This window comes from Enhydra lutris, unplaced genomic scaffold (assembly GCF_002288905.1).
Source record: "Enhydra lutris kenyoni isolate GAN:26980312 unplaced genomic scaffold, ASM228890v2 scaffoldscaffold14, whole genome shotgun sequence".
Classification (NCBI taxonomy): Eukaryota; Metazoa; Chordata; class Mammalia; order Carnivora; family Mustelidae; genus Enhydra; species Enhydra lutris.
In genome coordinates this window covers 9533897-9547150 of record NW_019154098.1, presented here as the reverse complement: position 1 = coordinate 9547150, position 13254 = coordinate 9533897, and the positions used below count along the sequence as shown (strand labels likewise).

The 13254-nt window shown below is 39.2% G+C and overlaps 1 protein-coding gene across 2 annotated transcripts in view; it reads right to left on the bottom strand.

Annotated features, from left to right (window-relative positions):
* The window catches only part of LOC111146711 (leucine rich repeat containing 6), a 73616-nt gene that overhangs the window by 45537 nt on the left and 14825 nt on the right, over positions 1 to 13254 (bottom strand). The window contains exons 4-5 of one of the 2 annotated variants that reach the window (XM_022502380.1): positions 6354 to 6526; positions 4012 to 4214 (exon numbers count right to left, since the gene is read on the bottom strand). In XM_022502380.1, coding sequence (XP_022358088.1) covers positions 4012 to 4214; positions 6354 to 6526 — 376 coding nt within the window. Of the gene's footprint in view, positions 1 to 3974; positions 4215 to 6353; positions 6527 to 13254 lie in introns of both variants that reach the window. The other variant, XM_022502379.1, reaches the window with a different exon arrangement.

Sequence of the window (13254 nt, the reverse complement as noted above, 5' to 3'; positions counted from 1 at the left end):
AGAACCTCTGGGTTTCTGTCCAAATAGGCAGAATGCAGTCAGAGGAGCAGTGGCTGAAGGACGAGCCAGTCAGTCCTGTGGGGAAGCAAGTAGACACCTGCAAGAACCCCGGCTGTAGGCTTCTACTCAACACAAGCAACAGATCATTTTAAACATCTGTGAACTTGTATAAACCAAGAAGAAGAAATGACCCCCAACACATCTTATGTGCCTATTATAACTTTGATGCAAAACACTGGGGAAAATACAATGAAAAAAGAATATTACAGCATAAACTCACTATGAACATAGTTTTAAATATTATAAGTAAAATATTAGCAAAATGAATGCAGAAATCTATTAAAAATATGCCATGGGCAAAAATGAATTTATTCTGGAAATTCAAGGATGGCTTAATATTGGAAAATTTATTAATGTGAGTCAACACATTAACAGATAAACATGGCTATCTCAAAAGAGGCCAAAAAAGTACTTCGTAAGATCCAGGATCTGTGATAACAGATCTTCATCAATTTGTAATCAAAGGGCACCTACTTAACTCTGCCAAAACCTCACAGTGAACACCTTACTTATGATGAGAAATTGGAAAGATTCTTTTTCCAGTCAGAAATAGACAGATTCTCACTCTTATTGTGGCTATTGCATTCTATACTGGAGGCCTTAGCAGGCATCATAAAGAAAATAAAAAAGCAGAGGGATAAGGATTGGAACCTTTTTTAAAGTTGCCATTTATTGAAAAAAAAAAAAAAAAGCGTGTTCTTCTATATAGAAAACACAGGATCACCTACAGACTAATACCACATATTTTTAAAAAGGTCAGCAAGATTGCTTAATACAGTATCAGTATACAAAAATCATTTGTCTCTTTATACAACAGCAAGAATCAATTACAAGAGTATTTTAAAATCCCATCTACAGGGGCGCCTGGGTGGCTCAGTGGGTTAAAGCCTCTGCCTTCGGCTCAGGTCATGATCTCAGGGTCCTGGGATGGAGCCCCGCATCGGGCTCTCTGCTCAGCAGGGAGCCTGCTTCCCTTCCTCTCTCTCTGCCTGCCTCTCTGCCTACTTGTGATCTCTGTCTGTCAAATAAATAAAAAAAATCTTTAAAAAAAAAAATCCCATCTACAAGATACTTGGAAATAAATCTAATAAAAATGGTGTAAAACCTCTATGGAGAAAATTACAAAACCTTATTGAAGGACTCAGAAGAAGGTCTAAATAAACAGAGAAAGCTATTCCAAAGTTCAGCAAGGAAGGATCAAAGTCAGGAAGATGTCAACTTTCCCTTAATTAACATATAAATTAAATGCAATTTCAATCAAAATTACACTAGGGATTTTTAGGGAATTTGAATAGCAGATTCTAAACTTACAGAAAACCAAAGAGCTAAGAACAGCTGAGATTAATTTGAAAAATGGGAATACCTCCTACCAAATATCAAGATTTACCATAAATCTACAGATATTAAAACCATGTGAAGGTGCATCCATGATGTAGTCTAGGGAGCCCAGAAATGGACCCATGAGTACACAAGTAGAGGGTACATGGTAAGGGTGGTGTTACAGATCAGAAGAATAGCATCTTTGTAATGGCGCAGACAACTGGCTACCCAGATGGGAAACAACTGGTACCCTACCCCACACTGTAGTCAAAGGTTAATTCCCCATAGACAGATAAGACACTGGAGTAATGAAAAATTTCCACAAACGAGTCCAAAAAATACAAAAATAAACAACTACATTACTATTTTTGAATTCTATAAAACAGAAGCACTTATAAAAATTAAAGATAGGGAGCTTGCTTCCCCCTCTCTCTCTGCCTGCCTCTCTGCCTACTTGTGATCTCTCTCTCTGTCAAATAAATAAAATCTTTAAAAAAAAATTAAAGATAATTCGAAGGCGGAAAGAAGATATTTGCAAAACACATAACTGCTAAAGAATTTGCACCTAGAATATAAAAGAACTACAAATCAATAAGGAAAAAACCTTACAACTTACTTAAAATAGGCAGAGGACCTGAAGAGAACAACTATGGATAGCCAATAAAAACAGAAGCAGACATCTAAGATACAGAAACTCACTAATAATTTTAGGAATGCAAGTTAAATAAAATATTAAGTGGTATTTAACAACCAACACGATTGGTCTGTGTTTTAAAACATCATATTATCTAGTGTTGGCAAGGATTAGGAACTCTCCTATACTGTTGCTATAGGCGTATAAATTAATGCTGTTTAGAAAATTGGGCAATGAGGGGCGCCTGGGTGGCCCAGTCAGTTAAGCAGCTGCCTTCCGCTCAGGTCATGATTCCAGGGTCCTGGGATAAGTCACGAATCAGGATCTTTGCTCAGTGGGGAGCCTGCTTCTCCCTCTCCCTCTACCTGCTGCTCCCTATGCTTGTTCTCTCTCTCTGTGTGTGTCAAATGAATTAAAAAAATTAAAAACAAACAAGAAAATTGGGCAATGAATATACAGTGGGGAAAAAAGTTCCTAATTGAGGATGTGGAAACTTCTCTGCTGAACACGCTAGAGAAACTTTCATACCTGCAGGAGGAGACATGTGCAACATTGTCAGAAGGAAATGAAAGCAGAGAAACAATCTAAATGACCATCGGATGAGGGATGGCTGGCCGGGGCTGATCTCCTGCTGAGTTCCACCAGGAGGGCCATGCAGGCAGCGAGAGCCAGTGCACATTCTGATCCAGCAGGGCCAATGAGTCACCAGCTGTCAGATATTTTGAACATCACCATCGGGGATAAACTGTGAGTTATTCATCCAGCAGAATGTTATTCCCCAGTTAGAATGAATCAATAGCTCTACCTGTCTTTCTATGCAAAAATTTCAAACACGTAACACTGAAGGAAGAGCAAAGCTGTAGAAAGATATTGGTTTACACTAAAAAAAAAAAAAAAAAATACACACAGCCACTCTTGTTCAAGGAAGCATAATTACATTGTAAATACATTTCAAATATATATACGGATGGGATCACATATACCACATATGCACTTAACTTTCAGGATGGCAGACCCACTGAAGATGAAAGGAAAACAGTATAGACTCTCGGGGATATTTTATTTCTTATTTTTAAAAAGATCCAAAGCAAACATGTAAACTATTGATATTTATTAAATCTTTATTAAATCTATAAAATAGTGTCTATTAATTTTCAAAACATTTATGTATGCCTCAAATATCTTATAATTGGGGCGGCTGGGTGGCTTGGTGGGTTAAGCCTCTGCCTTTGGCCCAGGTCATGATCCCAGGGTCCTGGGATCGAGTCCCACGTCTGGTTCTCTGTTCAGCGGGGAGCCTGCTTCCCTTCCTCTCTCTCTGCCTGCCTCTCTGCCTACTTGTGATTTCTGTCTGTCAAATAAATGAATAAAATCTTTAAAAAAAAAATCTTATAATTTTCTAAGATTAAGAGATTCTGTTTTCAAAATATTTAAAGCTTTCACTATATGGAATCAAATCAACTGACTATAGCTGCAATTCATTTAAAATAAATGAGTGTGAAAAATTCATGCTTGTATAAAAGACCAATTTAGAGGATTATTAATCACATTAAAACGTATTCATTATATAATTCACAAAACAGAATATTTTATGATGCAATCAAAATTATTTGACTTATAATAATGTGACTTACATTTAACTTTTCTAAAATATCCCCACTATTATAAATCAAAGTACACCTGTTCATTCATCTTTCCTGTACATCTTATAGAGATTTGTCTGAAGGATAATTTTAAATGCAAATTAAATTTGCCAGCTTGGAAAGGCATTTTTTTCATAAGGAAGGAAAACCTCAGAGAATTGACCCAAACAATGAGACTTTCCCACTCTTTCCTCCAAAATTCACATCACAATTTACTCTTCAAATCAGTCATCTGAAATATGATACCGTGAACACTTTGGGAAGTGAGAAGTGTTTGCTGCTTTTAACCAAAGTTGAGGAGAAGTAAGCTCTCGTACTTCAGCTGCGTGTAAAGTAGCACTGATGTCTGCATACCTCTGTCCCTCAAAGCTGGGGTAACTTCTCCCCTTCGCTTCATTTTCCTCCTCTTCCCGCAGGTTCCTCTGAGCCTCTTCCTTGTCTTTGGCTCTTTTGAGGCAGTAAGCTTTCTCTTGCTCTCTGATTTGTTGTTCAATTACTGGAAAATTCTGCAATGCCTGAATCCTTTCTGATCGCTCTATTTCCTTACCATCCAACCACTTGAATAAAAAACAATCAACATGGTACAATTATTCAAAAGTCACAATTTGAATCAGCCCCAAGTTGACTTTGATTGGAATATTGTGAATTTAGAAACAATAAGTAGTATACCATAGTGATAAGCACAGTAATTAATGGGAACCATCAGGAACTTTGATCAAAATCATTTATTTAGTTCAATTAACAGAGTTACAAAGTGTCTTTACTGGTAAAATAGTAGGTACGTCTTCTGTTGAAACCAATTATTAATGACAAGCTCTCAAAATATATTGATTTTATAACTTGGCACTATATGAACAACGCCAAATCCTCAAGTCAAACCACAGCTCCAAGTGTAACAGTGACACTTCGCAAATGCGCTCTACAAAAAAGGCCTTAACAACAAAATCGCACACACTATACTGTTAACTGTTACAGTCATTATTTATATCGGGAGTTTTTATGGTGATTTTCCAAGCTGAAATATTAGAATAATTATCTGGATGGGCCCAGTGTAATCACAAGTGTCCTTATAAGGGAAAGAAGGAGATCAGGAAGAAAGAGTCAGGGTCAGAGTCAGGGAGAGCTTAAAAGACATACACAGTTGGCTTTGTAGATAAAGGTAGGGGCTATGAGCTCAAAAAAGTAGACACTCTTAGAAGCTCAAAATGCAGGGAAATGAATTCTCCCCTGAGGTCAGCAGGAGGAACACAGCCCTGCCAACACCTTAATTTTAGACATCTGACTCCAGAATGGTAAGAGCACAAATTTGTGTTGTTTTAAGCTACTATGTTTATGGCAATTCAGTACCACAACGGTAGGAAACAAATACAAAAGGAAAATCATACAAAGATTGGGTAAAACACAAATTTTAAAAAATTAATCAGGATCAGTGAAATTATACATCAAAATTATAATGTCTTGATATTTGGAAAAACAATTTGCAGTCCATTTTGGATATAAGGACTCACATGGGCTTCAGGTTTCAGGGACCTGGCCAAGAGCTGTCACAGCTTCCAGCCTGAATGCACAGCGGCAACAGGGGCCCCTGCACGCTTCCAGGGAAGTGGCTCACAGTAGTATGCTACAGGATCCATTTCTATGATATTCTGTTCTCATCATTCATGTTTTTAGTACGTCAGCATATAGTGATGATCCGCTTGGGTTATGCTTGAGCTAATATATCATTTTATTCTAAATATATATTCCAGATTCAATTACCTGAGTCACTCATTCTCTTAATCAAAAAAAAAAAAATTACATTAGAAGAAACGTGTTCCATAAATCCATCAACCTCGTCTATGCAGAACACAGCAGTCTAAAACCAAACGTCCTCTGAGAATAAAAGAAAATGCCTATCACGAAGCCAATGCATTCTTGCATTTCCTTGCAGAAGCATGGGACTGCATGCAGGTCAGAAACTCTTGGAATTACATGAAAATTCGCATTACTAGTTGAATATAATCAGGTACATGATTTCTCTAGAAACCACCTGTTTTTCCCCAGGCTTCAGAAACATTAGGTGAGGGGAGATACGGCATAACAGGTTAACACATAGAGCAAAGGCTCTCTAATGAGGTCCCTGGACCTCCCTGGACCAGCAGCATCAGTGCCAGTGGAAAGTATGTTAGAAACGGAAAATCCTGGGTGTTACATCAGACCAATGAATCAGAAACTCTGGGGTGTGGCTCAGCAAACACCACCCAAGAATTCCAAAGAGTAGCAAAGTCTGAGAACCACTAGCACAGAGAGTGAGCTAAGGGAAATCAATGCAAAAAAGTTGTAGAAGCACAGTAGTTTAAGACAACGCAATACAAAGGTATACAGCTCATCACCTCAAAAACTCTCAGCTCTCAGTTTGCTATTAGTAATGATGAACGCCCTCCATGACTATGATTTGCATTCATCAAGAAATAGTTCAGCTAAGCCCTGTTGTGTTTTGAATGAGAAAGGAGAAATGTATTTATTTTCCAAAAGTTTATTAAATCCATTAAAACAACTTCAAAGTTTCAGTAAACGGAAGGATTAGTTCTGATTTTCTGGAATATTCCGTTCTCTAAAACCACACATTCCCTGACAATGCTGTGAATAAATAGGCATTATAACACGTTGCTTGTTTTCATTTCTCTGAGATTTCTGCATCATTAATATGAGTATACCTTTAATTGCTGAAGAGTTGCCACCACGAACTGCCTGTAGCCGTCAAAGTCAGCACACGGGTTACCCATGAGAAAGAGCTCCTTCAGGTGGATATTGTGCTTTAGGGTTTTAATGCTGCTCAACTCTCCAATGAAATTTACAGTCAGGTCGAGTTTTGTCAGCCATTCGCATCCTGTTGAAAGAAGTGAAAAGAAAACAAAGCAAAAAAAAAAATCATACTCGTAATGAAATGTGTACAACAGCTCAAAGCAGGAACAACAGTTGCAATATTTTAAGTATGATGATTAATTACAAGGCTTACCAAGAAATGCGTTTTCAGAAATACCAACTCAAAGGGTAGCCCTGACTCGTTTTTCTATGTGCATTTCCCCTTCATCTCTCCAGCCAGGGGAAATCACTTTCCCTGCCCGTATCTGCAAGCCCTGGGCTGGGTAACATGCGGATTTGGTCACCATGTGCTGCTAGAGAGGACACAACATCAGAACAAAGGTCCTTCTAGAGAGGATACCAGCACTCTGTTCTGAGGATTTTGCCAGGTGGGTAGGACACATCTCTCCATGAAGGGTGATGGCGGGAGGGGGTCTCCAAAAGGCATAGCATTTCATAAACCCCAGGCATCAGAATTAATATTTATAAAGTCACACTGAAAGGACAGAATGACTCCAAGACCACTAAGAACTGCACTGGAGGTATCAACAACAGTAAAGAGTTAGAGTTTGGTCCTCAGAGGAGTAACAGAAAAAGGATGAGTCACCGATGCAAAGACGGTAGAAGATCTGCCCCATCCGCCTTCATTGTAGAGATGGCTGGATGCCACAGAAATCTGAATCAACTCCCTTCCCTCACATCCCATGGGAACCTGATAGTTAGGAATGCAGACTTTAGTATTAAGCAGATCGGAGTTCAAATTCCATCTTGGTCACAACCTTGCTGTGTGATGTTGGATAAGTTACAAGCCTCAGCCTTTGCCTCTGCAGTTTTACAAACAGCATTGGTACCCAACTCAGGGGTTGCTATAAAGACAATGTAAGATGATTCAGGTGAGGTACTTAGCACAGTACCTGTCACCTAGAGAGCTTCAGCAAACATTAGCTAGGATGAGAAATGACCCAATAAGCACTCTTGGGATTATGCTGGACAATGTGCTTATGGGGGAAGAAGGATGCTTGCTTTCCCATGAGCAAAAGTTTGTAGTTCCTCGCTGTGGATTTAGGAAGAGTTGATCTGGTTTACACAGCAGCCTCTGCGAGCTAGGTTCAGTAGAAGGCTGTCTTCCTGTGGCTGGCTCATGCTTGTCGGATCCACCTGGCAGATTTTGTGTCCATTAATACCTAGAGAGCCATCTCCAGCTGAAAACCCAGCCGTATCTTGCTGTGCACATTTCTTCAAACATCTACATGCTCCAGCCCTCCCATAGGCTTCCTGATTCTATCTTGCTTTTCTGTTGTTGTTTTGTGGCTGTGTAACTTAGGGCAAACTTTGGTTCCTGATACAGTAAACTCACCAGTATGATTTTGATTCAGATGGGTTCATAGCTCTGCAATCATGTCACCTTGGGCAAGGTTCTTATTGTTAAAGGCTATATGATGGAACCAGCTTCATTAAATGTTAGTGTTCTCTCTTCTTTACCCTTTCTTGATGCTAGCACCTGACTCCGCCTTGTCCAGAATTCCATGTTTTCTTCCTATCTAGTCATATCCCAAACCAGAATCTTCCAAATAAGATCATTCTGCATTAGTGCTTCCAGATGTAGGGCCTCACCCTTGAGTCATCTATCCCTGTATTCATTCATCCATTCATCCAGGAGTTATTCCCCAGTACCTGTTATGACCAAGTTACTGAGCCAGGACTTCAGGATAAAGTGGCTAAATATGGAGAAAGCTTTTGTCTAATATGGAGAAAGGAGAAAAAAGATGGTCATTCCAGGAAAAAAAAAAATGGGAGCAAAGAAGTGAATCTGCAGAAGCAGGCAGAATCAGAAGTAGGCAATGTCTATTGTTATAAGCCAGCCTATATCGATATGCTCTGGTTCTTTCTCCATCCCCATTCATTGTTCGACCCATTGGTTTTGGCTTCCACCCTCAATATTCTACTAGATTTGCTCCTCGAAAGGTGACAAAGGAGATCTTCATGTTGATAAATCTAACAGACCCCTCTCAATCCATTATGTCACTAGAACAGTCTGTGCTTATGGCACGATTGACCATGAATTCTTTTTTTTTTTCCAAAGATTTTATTTATTTATTTGACAGGGAGAGAGAGATCACAAGTAGGCAGAGAGGCAGGCAGAGAGAGAGGGGGAAGCAAGCTCCCTGCTGAGCAGAGAGCCTGATTCGAGGCTTGATCCCAGGACCCTGAGATCACGACCTAAGCGGAAGGCAGAGGCTTAACCCACTGAGCCACTCGGGCGCCCTGACCATGAATTCTTTCTTAAAAACTTTTTAAAAACTTTATTTTATTTTTCTTTTTATCTTTATTTTTAAGTTCTTGTTTTAATTCCAGTTAGTTAACATACAGTGTTATATTAGTTTCAGGTGTATAATAGGGGATTCAACAATTCCAAAAATCACCTGTTGCTCATCATATCAAGTGCATTTCATTTTTTTTTAAGATTTTATTTATTCATCTGAGAGAGAGAGAGAGAGACCAGAGAGAGAATAAGCAGGGGGAGAAGCAGAGGGAAAGGGAGAAGCAAACTCCCTATTCAGCCAGGAGCCCAACGTGGGGCTTGATTCCAGGACCTAGAGATCATGACCTGAGCCAAAGGCAAACACCCAACCATCTGAGCCACCCAGGCATCCCATGTCAAGTACATTTCTTAACTGACCATGAATTCTCTTCAAAATGCCTCAGTGGTCTTAGAAACAATGATACTAATCTTTCCTTGTTCTCTTTTATAATTCAGCTTATTACTCTTGGTCCCTTTTACAGACTTTTCCACTCCATCAATGGTAACATATCCCAGATTTCCATCCTTGTCCCAGTATTCTGTCTCATGTTTCTCTTGATGACAATAGTCATGTTCCCAATTTCTGATGAGTCCCGAACAATAACCTCACATCTGATCATTGAACTGAATGTCATACTCCTATTTCCAAATGCCTGTAAGACATCCTATTCAATGTGTCTAAAAATGAACTCTTCATGTTTTCTCTCACTCTCCACTCCTCAAGACAGCTTTCCTGCCTCCTTGATGTCTACATCCTATTAATGTCATCACCGTTCTGAGGTCAGATGCCAAAAGTCAAGTCATAACTAACTTGAGTGTTAACCTAAATTGTTCTCTTAGCCCCTTCATTTCATCAGTCACCAATCCCTGCAGATCTCAACCCCCACATTCTTCCCACCTACTTCTTATCTACTGTAATCCTATTACCAACAGGCCAGCTCAGGTTCTTGTCCTCTTGTGTATGCAACATGGCTTATATCCCAGTCATCTCCCCATATTTTGAGAACAGGAAGGAAGGAAGGACAAAAGGAAGAAAACGGTGACACTTAGAAGACTCCAACATGTTCAAAAATTTACATGTTTTTGATTTTGCTATAACGTTGTAGATGAAGGACCTTCCAAATGTTCATTATATTTTTCAAATGATAAATATTAATTATTCTTCTGCTTGGCCTACCTGTAAGAAAGTAAACCACATCTGTCATCCTAACAAACAATTCTTGCTGAACTGGGCAGGCTTGAGAAAGCCTCTTCTTTGGAGTTAGGTACTCCTTCCTTCAACTGAGGACCACAGTCCATCTGTTTTTCGACGATCCACCTCATTGGCTCATGGTGGTGAGAAGGTCATCAAAATTGACAATGTTGATTTCCCCAGGGGGAACCTCACACTATTAGAAACCCCACCTCTCCTTCCAGGTTAGAATGGGTAAGGAAGAGGGATAGAAAAAGAAGGCAATTTATTATATCCCAGTGAATCTAAAACAGAGGAGAAAGTATGCTTGCTCGTTTTTGCCAGCCAGCAAAACAAAAAAATAAACAAGCAAAAATCCATTTTATCTTTAAAATTATACTGAGAATTACTCAAGTGGGTGAGATGAGCCATCTTCCTCCTCTCACCTTAAACCTTTAAACAGAGTTCATACTTACCAGCAGATAGATATGCAGCATCCTCCCTCCCTACTGTCCATCCCCTCAAACATATCCTCAAACTACCCTGCACCCAGTGCCTCCTTCTTAGAGCTGTAATGTGGCGCTCTCAAGAAGTGCCCAGGTAGAGGCCAGCAGAGGGCTGTGGACTACAGTTCCCGAAGCTCAAAAAGACAATAGTGACGATGCTGCCCTCTCGTGGCAGAAGAGCAAAACACGGGAAAACAACTCTCCCAAGATCCTTTCTTAACCAAAACAAGTCCCGGACATACCAACTGAGAGTGAGAGCTTTAATTATTTCTCTGACGTTATAGACTGACATTTTACTATCATAAAACATGCATACACAATAAATTTTGTTATTCCACTTGTTCACATGAGACTTCAGAATTGGGCTATAGAGTTGCGGCTAGAGGAGAATGATGACTCCATTTCTAATGCAGAAAAATGCCCATGATGGACAGAATCTTCCCAGTTCCAGCACTGAAGATGGCTTTGGGGCCTTTGATCATGACAGTATTTTAGGTTTTGAGGATGAAAATTCGGAACGTATGATGAATACTTACATCTTGTTGCTGTATAACCTTGAGAGTCACCAAAATACCCATTTCTACACTAGGAGGCAAACAGGCTAAAATCCACCATACCCTAAGTAAAGTCTTCCTAATTTTAGTTATTGGCAGATGGGAGTGGGGTGGGAGAGCAGCTCGCCTGGCTCTGCTTCATGCTCCTGTACTCCAGACTCAAGCCTGCCAGTGGCCATGACCTACCCACACTCACAGAGCCCCCAGTAGCCTTGCCAGCTGAGTGAGAGGCCGGATGTGGAAACAGAAGCTCACAACCACAGAATGAGCCCGCACCAGACACCTAATCAGCCAAATCCATCATGATTATGAACAGACACCAAGTGTTACCAGGCATTTAAAAAAAATAAAATAAAATAAAAGCACAAAATAGAAGCCTGCAAAGTAAAACAGGAAACCTTCCAGAATGTAGAATAACAAGACAAAGAGGTTTAAATAAGGAATACAGGGTAAGGGAAATGGAAGATCAATCTAGTACAAGAAAAATCCATTTGAAAGAGTTCTAGGCGTTATGAGATTAAAGAGAAGTGATGGGTATGTCTATTACCTTGACTGTAGTGATGGGTTTCACAGTATGTCCATAATATCCAAACTCAACAAACTGTTTACATTAAATACATGCAGGTTTTGTATATCAACTATACCTCAATAAAACTATTTAAGAAAACACCACTATGCACCAAAGAACACCATCAGAATTGACAAGAAAACCCACAGAATGAGAAATTGTATCCACAAATCATATATCTGACCAGATTCTACTATCCCAAATATATAAATAGGCCTTACAACTGAACAGTAAAATGATAACCTAATTAGAAAATGGGCAAAGGTTCTGAATAACATTTCTCCAGATAAAGTATACAGATGGCCAATAAGCACATAAAAAATGCCCAAGCTCATCAGTCATTAGGTACACACAAACCAGAACCACGATGAGACACCACCTCACGCCCATCAGGATGGCGCCTATAAAAACAAAGATATAAATACAAACATAAAATAACAAGTGTTGGTGAGGGTGTGGAGAAGTTGGAGCACTTAGTAGTTGTTGGTGGGAATGTAAAATGGTGCTACTACTTTGGAAAACAGTTCGGCAGTTCCTTAAAAAGTTAAACAGAGGGTTACCACGTGACCCAGCAATTCCAGTTCCAGATGTATAGTGAATTAATTGAAAATACACATTTATGCAAAGACTTGTACATTAGTGTTTATGGTAACTTTATTCATAACCAAAAAGTGGAAATAACCCAAATGCTCATCAACTAACAAGTGGGCAAACAAAATGTTGTGCATCCACACAATGGAACATCACCCAGCCACAAAAGGGGAGGAGGTACTGATACGTGCCACAGTGTGGATAAACCCTGAGAACATCATGCTAAGACAAAAAGGACCACATATTGTCAATTCCACTTTCATGAAATGTTCAGAATGGGAAAATCTATGGAGACAAGGAGTGGATTGGGGCCAACACATACACATACACAGGGTGTGGTATGGAGTGATGGAATGTTCTGGAACTGGATAGTGATGATGGGTGTACAATCTTGTGAATATACTAAAAGCCACTGACTTGTATATTTTAAGATGGTGAGTTTTATGGTAGGTGAATTTTGTATCATTTACAAAGTAAATCGTTCAAATATTTCAGTTAAGAGACATTTTGGAGAAAAATACAATTTTCCACATTCACCTTATTTTTTATTGAGGTATAATTGACATACATCATTATATTAGTTTCAGGTATACAACATAGTGATTCAATGTTTGTGTAGATCACGGAATGATCACCACCGGAAGTCTAGTTAATATCTGTCACCTTACCGAATCACAGAATTTTTTCTTTATGTTAAGAACTTTAAAGACGCACTCTCTTAGCATTTTCAAATACGCAACACAGCATTATTAGTTATGGTCACCATGCGGTGCACTACAGCCTCATAACTCAATTATTTTATAGTTTTAAATTTTGTACATTTTGACTTCCTTCATCCATTTTGCCTGCATCCCCTACCGTCACCTCTGGCAACCACCAAATCTTCTCTTCTGTGTATCTCTGAGCTTGGTGTTTTGTTTTGTTTTTAGATTTTGCATATTAGTGAGATCATACGGTATTTGTCTTTAACTTATTTCACTTAGCATAATGTCCTCAAGGTCCATCCATGTTGTTGTAAAAGACAAGATTTCATCCTTTTTTATGGCCGAGTAATATTCCAC